General features: G+C 30.7%; 2 protein-coding genes across 3 annotated transcripts in view; one reads left to right on the top strand and one right to left on the bottom strand.

Moving 5' to 3' along the window:
• The window catches only part of LOC137614396 (uncharacterized), a 175,460-nt gene that overhangs the window by 104,773 nt on the left and 63,187 nt on the right, over positions 1-7,500 (bottom strand). The gene's annotated exons all lie outside the window — the stretch shown is intronic.
• LOC137660090 (uncharacterized) overlaps positions 1,427-7,500 on the top strand; it is a 77,261-nt gene continuing 71,187 nt past the window's right edge. Inside the window, exon 1 of the mRNA XM_068394809.1 lies at positions 1,427-1,967. Within this exon, the coding sequence (XP_068250910.1) occupies positions 1,910-1,967 (58 nt within the window). The 5' untranslated portion in view covers positions 1,427-1,909. The remainder of the gene's footprint in view (positions 1,968-7,500) is intronic.

The following is a 7,500-nucleotide window of genomic DNA, read 5'->3' on the forward strand; positions in this document are numbered from 1 at the left end:
TTGTATGAAAAACATATCTCAAAAAAGGCAATTTGATAACCTCAGTCGAAATTTTATATGAAAATATTCATTGCTGAAAATTAACTTCAAAAACAGTAGTTTTTAAGTAGGTACTTATACAAAATTATCATGACTGTAAAATATTTCTATATCGAAATCTTTCGAAAAAATAAAAATTAAAAAATATTTCGGAAGAAAATATTAAAAACATACAGGCTATGAATAAAAGTTTCTTTTTTAAACTAATTGAAAAATAAATTCATAAGAAAAAAGATATACTTGAAAAAGTATATCTAATGCATTTCAAAATATATTTTTCTTCAAACAAACTTCTAAAGTGTACAATTGAAGTAAACGGTTTGTGTGAAATAAAGTTTTCTTTAATAATTTGTCTACAATATCTATGTGGTTTATGAATATATTTAATAATAAACAAAAATAAAATATAATATATATTCTATTTTCAGAGCTTTTTAATTGACAAGGAAATTTTTGAAGAAAAGTTCTCAGATGGAAAAAAAAAAATTCCAAAAAAAAAAATTAAGTCATGTCTGAAAAAAAAAGTTTATAAAATTATATATCTTTAAAAAAATGTTGAGGATATTTTTCCAACAGATCTATAGGAAATTTAACTATAGCAATTGATAAACAATTACATATATATATATATATATATATATATATATATATATATATATATAAATAAATATATATATAATATATATATATATATTTATATATATATACATATTTATATATATATATATATATATATATATATATATCTATATATATATCTATATATATATATATATTTATATATATAATATATATGTATATATATTTATATGTATATAAATATATATATATATATATATATATAAATAAATATATATATATGAATATATATAATGAAAATAATACACAACTGCTTACTGATGAATCAGTTGAGTCATATATGAACCTTCAAAGGTCAAGCAACGTTTAAGGTCAAAGGTCAAAGGTCAGCTTGAAATGCCAAATAACTTCAACGTGAAAAATAAAACTAGCAAAGTTGAAGTCGTCCATTTTAGGCCACTTGACAACATGGACGACGACGAAATTCATATCTTTTATATCTGTTTATCTGAAGTTCACAAACAAGCAACTTTACCCAGTTATCATTAAGTATCTCGTCAAAGATAGTAATTAACCCCAGCCCTGCCTAAGGAGGGCCTGGCCGAAAAAGAGGTTAACTTAATGGGGTGGGAAGGGGGGTAGGAAGGATGGACACCCAACCCCGGCCCACCTCCCCTAAAGAGTAGTATCACCCCCACCACCCTAAATCGTAGTATCTGGGTACCTTATCAGAAGCAGCTTCTAAATGTAGCATCGAGACCTGTGGACATTGGTCCAGAGCTAAGCTTATAAAAGACCTTCGGGCCTTGTGGTCAGTGGCACTGCTCCCCTTGTGACAGAGTCGGCTGCAGCTGTTAGCACCAGGTCGCCGCCCCTCTTTGTCAATCCCCGGGATCCTCAACGACCATTTTTTACACGCCCTCAAGCTCTCTCTCTCTATCTCTCTGCCGCTGTTATTATTACTTCTTCCTACCTCCTCTTTTTCCTCTCTGTCTGTGTGTGTGTGTGTGTCTCACTCTCTCCTCCTCCTGTGTGAGAAGTGGCGAGAGCCCTAAACTCTGCTTAGAATCAGTGATACCACCAACTGGAGAGACCTGCTCTGGGCTTCTGCGTGTTCGCCATGACACTCAGACTTGAGGACAGATAGCTGCGGAAGGAGACAGAGTCTGTCTTTGTTTTTTTGTTTTTTTGTCACTTTGAACTGTTCCATAACATAAACTGATATAAGACAGTTGAATCGTCGGTGTAACTTTGTGTGTGAAAAGGAAAACAATTAACATTGACCGTCAGGATGAGGGCTTCGGTGACGGGCCTTCTGGTCCTCCTGCTAGTGGCTCTGACTAGAGCAGGTAAGAGAGATTTCTTGTGTTTACATTTATGATCATGACACTCAAATACTGATTAGTATTATAATCTTACTTTTGTCTTCATCTTATTCTCATATATTTTCTAATGATTTGCAACTCTGTCTTAAATTAGTTGGTTTCGACATTTTTTGGGGGTTATTTTTATTTCAAAAATAAAACTGAGATATCTACTATATACTAATAATTCTCTTCGCGATCTTTTTTACTTCTGAGGTAAATATTTATGGAAGAAAATTCATTTTGAATAATTGCATTTTCAAATATCAACGTGCCATTTTGGAAATATTTTTAAATCATAAACTGTTACCATTTTACTCCTAGAGTTCAGTTCTCAGCAATTATCGTAATTTCATACATTTTCATATTTTCACATGTTTTTCCACTTTCTTAATTCTTTTCATCATTGATGAATAATGAAAATAGTTCAAAATCTTATACCATTTATCAGCAATTAACATATTTCCGAATGTTTCATTATTTATCAGCAATTAACATATTTCTAAATCTTTCATTATTTATCAGTAACTAGTACATTTCAGAATCTATTATCTACCAGTAATGAACCTAATTAAAAATCTTGTATTATCTACCAGTAATGAAAATATTTCAGGAAAATTATCTAATAGTAACGAATATATTTAAAGAAAAAAATATTATCTATTAGTAATGAATATATTTCAAAATCTTGTATTATCTACCAGTAATCAGTAATAAACCTATTTCAAAATCTTGTATTATCTACCAGTAATGAAAATATTAAAAAAAAAAATATCTAAAAGCAATGAATATATTTCAGAAAAAAAATTATCTACCAGTAATGAACCTACTTCAAAGTCTTTTATTATCTACCAGTAATGAACCTATTTCAAAGTCTTTTATTATCTACCGGTAATAAATAGATTTCCAAAATCTTTTATCATTTACCACCAATTAATATATCAGAAATCAGAAAAAGACTTTTCCATGTTCTATTTATCTGGAGTTTCTACATCTCAGAGACTGAGGAGATATAAAAGACAAATCATGGGCTTTACTATCGTTAATCTTATGTTTAAATCTAGTTTTTGAATTTTCATTCTTTAACGTGTCTGCTCTTCTAAGTCTTTCTTTTATTTTAAATCTAGTCTTTGCATTTTCAATCCCTAACATGTTTTTGCGCTTTTAAGCCTTCCTTTTATTTTAAACCTAGTCTTTAAAGTTTTAATTTCAAACCTACGTCTTTCCTCATTTATCTTTAAATCTTTGTGTTTGTCAGTGTTCTTAAATAATGGTCTTTGCCATTTCAATCTTTAATATTATTTAATTTTAGTTATTTTCTATCATCTTTAGTCCTAATTCTTATCTACATTATCTTTAATACACATCTCCACTATTTCTATTTTGATTTTCTCTCAGACATTATCGAAAGCTCTTTATCATGGTTTTAAGACCGAGTAAAATGTTCAAATCCAGAGGGGTCTTAAGTACCTAAGACCTTTCTCTCAGACATTATCGAACGCTCTTTATCATGGTCTTAAGACAGTAAAATGTTCAAATCCAAAGGGGTCTTAAGTACCTAAGACCTTTTTCTCAGACATTATCGTTTATCATGGTCTTAAGACCGAGTAAAATGTTCAAAGCCAAAGGGGTCTTAACTACCTAAGACCTTTTTCTCAGACATTATCGAACGCTCTTATCATGGTCTGAAGACAGTAAAATGTTCAAATCCAGAGGGGTCTTAAGTACCTAAGACCTTTCTCTCAGACATTATCGAACGTTCTTTATCATGGTCTTAAGACAGTAAAATGTTCAAATCCAAAGGGGTCTTAAGTACCTAAGACCTTTTTCTCAGACATTATCGTTTATCATGGTCTTAAGACCGAGTTAAACGTTCAAATCCAGAGGGGTCTTAAGTACCTAAGACCTTTCTCTCAGACATTATCGAACGCTCTTTATCATGGTCTTAAGACAGTAAAATGTTCAAATCCAAAGGGGTCTTAATAGCTAAGACCATTATGGGCATTGAAACAAAATCTAATTCTTCCGTTTTCTTGATTGACTAGATATATGTAACCTAGCGTTAGATCGTCCTATATAAGTCTTATATTTGTCCTGAGTTGGAATTTGTTGCTTACTAAATAATTCGACTTTTGACATCCTCAACAGATAATAGAATAACTGAGGGAATGATAGCATTCTGTTATTATTATTACTCGCTAAGCTATAACCCTAGTTGGAAAAGCAGGATTCTATAAGCCAAGAGTCCACAACAGGGAAAATAACTCAGTGAGGAAAGGAAACAAGGACAAATAGAATATTTTGAGAACAGTAACATCACTAAAATGAATATTTCCTAAATAAACTATAGAAACTTTAACAAATATGAGGAAGAGAAATAAGATAGAATAGTGTGCCGGAGTGTACCCTCAAGCAAGAGAACTCTAACCCACGACAGTGGAAGGCCATTTGGACAATTTAAATGTTTCAGTGCCGTAATTTAGACAATTTCGTTTAAATAGAGAAATATTGGCTATACTAGTTGCATTTCACATAGGACCTAATTGTCTTGGGGTAGAGTTCCCTTGCTTGAGGGTACACTTAGGCACACTATTCTATCTTATTCCTCTTCCAAGTTTGTTTAAAGTTGTTTTAGTTTATATATGAAAGATTTATTTTAATGTTGTTACTGTTCTGTTTTATTCATTTCCTCATTTCATTTCCTCACTGGGCTATTTTCCTTGTTAAAGCGCTTGGGCTTATGGCATTTTTTTTTTTTTCAAATTAGGGTTGTAGCTTAGCAAGTAGTAATAATAATAATAATAATAATAATAATAATAATAATAATAATAATATTAATGATTAATTATCTTATATATCGAAAACGCTCCGTAGCATTTCAACTCTCTCTCTCTCTCTCTCTCTCTCTCTCTCTCTCTCTCTCTCTCTCTCTCTCTCTCTCTCTGTTCTAAGAAGGAATTCTACTTAGGCATACAATTTATCATACATGTACACAATATACATACATCATTCATAACTTCCCTTATTTTTTTTTTAATTTGTGTTATGTTTATGAATAATTATAGATTCAATGCTGAAGTATTTACAGCATATTGCTTGCAAGCAAGCATCAGTCTAGCAAGAAATACTCTTCATGATGTAATCAAAATACTTAATCACTTTATCAACCTATGCCATATTACAAGGGTAGTAGAAAATTACTTAAATTGCTTAAATAACGCTAATTTGAACATTTGAGATAATACCCAATATCCAGGAAAATATTTTCTTAATAATTGTAATGATATCAATCTTAACATTAATAACCCAATATCAGTAAGATATCTTATCATTAGTAATAATGATATCAATAACAATAATAATTATAATAATTAACTCTAACCGGATTATCTCTAACACCTGGCAAACATTCTAATCCATTTGAGACTCTTTCAAAATTATTTTTACAGAGTGAATGCTTTAGATAATTTCATCTTTTTGTAAGATAGTTGCATTTATAATATTTCGATTATGTGGACTAACGTTGGGGCCAGGGAGTCCGTACAATACCAGATATAACTGGGTAAATGGTAGCATTCAGTTTTTATTATCATTACTTGCTAAACTACAACCCTAGTTGGAAAAGCAGGATTCTATGAGCCCAAGGGCTCCAACAGGGAAAATAGCAGTGAAGCAAGGAAATAAGGAAAAACTACAAGAGAAGTTTAAGAACAATAATAACATTAAAATAAAACTTTCATATGTAAACTAATAAAACTTGAAAATAATAAGAGGATAAAAACTTCCATTATTTTAGATAGTGAGCAGGGTATACCAGGTAGCTGGTCGAATGTAGTGGGGCACAACGAGGTTGGTTAAGGGCACAAGATTAGCCATCTCATTCCAAAATACTGTATGGAAATCGAACCACATCCAAACACTAAATGGGTATTGTAAAAAATTTGTATATTTGTGTATATATACTTATATCTATATCTATATATGTGTGTAAATATGTATATATACATATATGATATATAGAAGTGGGTATTCAACATCTAACCAAATCTATATGATTAACTGGCTCATGGAAAAAATCGGCATAGTATGACAAACCACTATGTACGGCCTATTATAGAATATGAGAAAGCTTTTGATTCTGTCAAAACTTCAGCAGTAATGAAAGCAGTTCAAAAACAGGGAATAGATGAATCTGATGTTAGAATACTTGAAGATATCTATACGCGAAGTACAACAGTTCTGAAACTACATAAAGATCAGGAGAAAATTCTGATTGAGAAAGGCGTTAGACAGGGAGACCCCATTTCTCCTAAATTATTCACACCGTGCCTAAAAGAAGTTTTTAAGAATTTAGATTGGAAAATGTTGTAGGAATTAACATTAATACAGAATACCCTGATCACTTAAAGTTTGCAGATGACACAGTTCTGTTTAGTGAATCATGGGAGGAATTGCAAAAAGGATAAAAGATTTGAACAGTGAAATGAGAAACTTAGGACTGAAAATGAACATAAGTAAAACTAAGATAGTGCTCAATGAAAATACAGGACAATAGATACACATAAAGAATAATAAAATGGTTCCCTGAAGATTACAAAAGAAGGGGAAGGAAGAGGAGATGACAGATTGACGAACTAAGGAAATTTGCGGGTGTAGACTAGTATAGACGCCATATCTGAGGCCTTTGTCATACAGTTGACTAGTTACAGCTAATGATGAGATTTATATATATATACATATATATATATATATATATATATATATATATATATATATATATATATATATATATCTACATATCTATCTATATATATATATATATATATATATATATATATATATATATATATATATATATAAATCAAAAGAAATGTCCAATGATAGTTTTCCGAGGCTTCCCATGTCTTCGACCAAAGATAAAATCTGAATAAGAAATAAAATTTCGATTTGAAAAATAAATCCCCAGTTAGATTGATTAAGTTTTCACAAAACGAGAAAAGTCTTTTGTCAGTCTAGTTAATATTTTCATATCAGTAACCATTGAGATATAAGACCCATCAAAATTAGATAAGAGAAAATAAAAAAAAAATGTATACAGTATAAATTTAATTTGGGTTTACGTAAGAATATCTCAGTTAATCGAAAGATGTACCACCCGAATATCTCAGTTAATCCAAAGATGTACCACCCGAATATCTCAGTTAATCGAAAGATGTACCACCCGAATATCTCAGTAAATCGAAAGATGTACCACCCGAATATCTTAGTTAATCGAAAGATGTACCACCCGAATATCTCAGTTAATCGAAAGATGTACCACCCGAATATCTCAGTTAATTGAAAGATGTACCACCCGAATATCTCAGTTAATTGAAAGATGTACCACCCGAATATCTCAAGTTAATCGAAAGATGTACCACCCGAATATCTCAAGTTAATCGAAAGATGTACCACCCGAATATCTCAGTTAATCGAAAGATAAACCACCCGAATATCTCAGTAAATCGAAAGATGTACC

The sequence above is a fragment of the Palaemon carinicauda genome, chromosome 20 (assembly GCF_036898095.1).
Source record: "Palaemon carinicauda isolate YSFRI2023 chromosome 20, ASM3689809v2, whole genome shotgun sequence".
Lineage (NCBI taxonomy): Eukaryota > Metazoa > Arthropoda > Malacostraca > Decapoda > Palaemonidae > Palaemon > Palaemon carinicauda.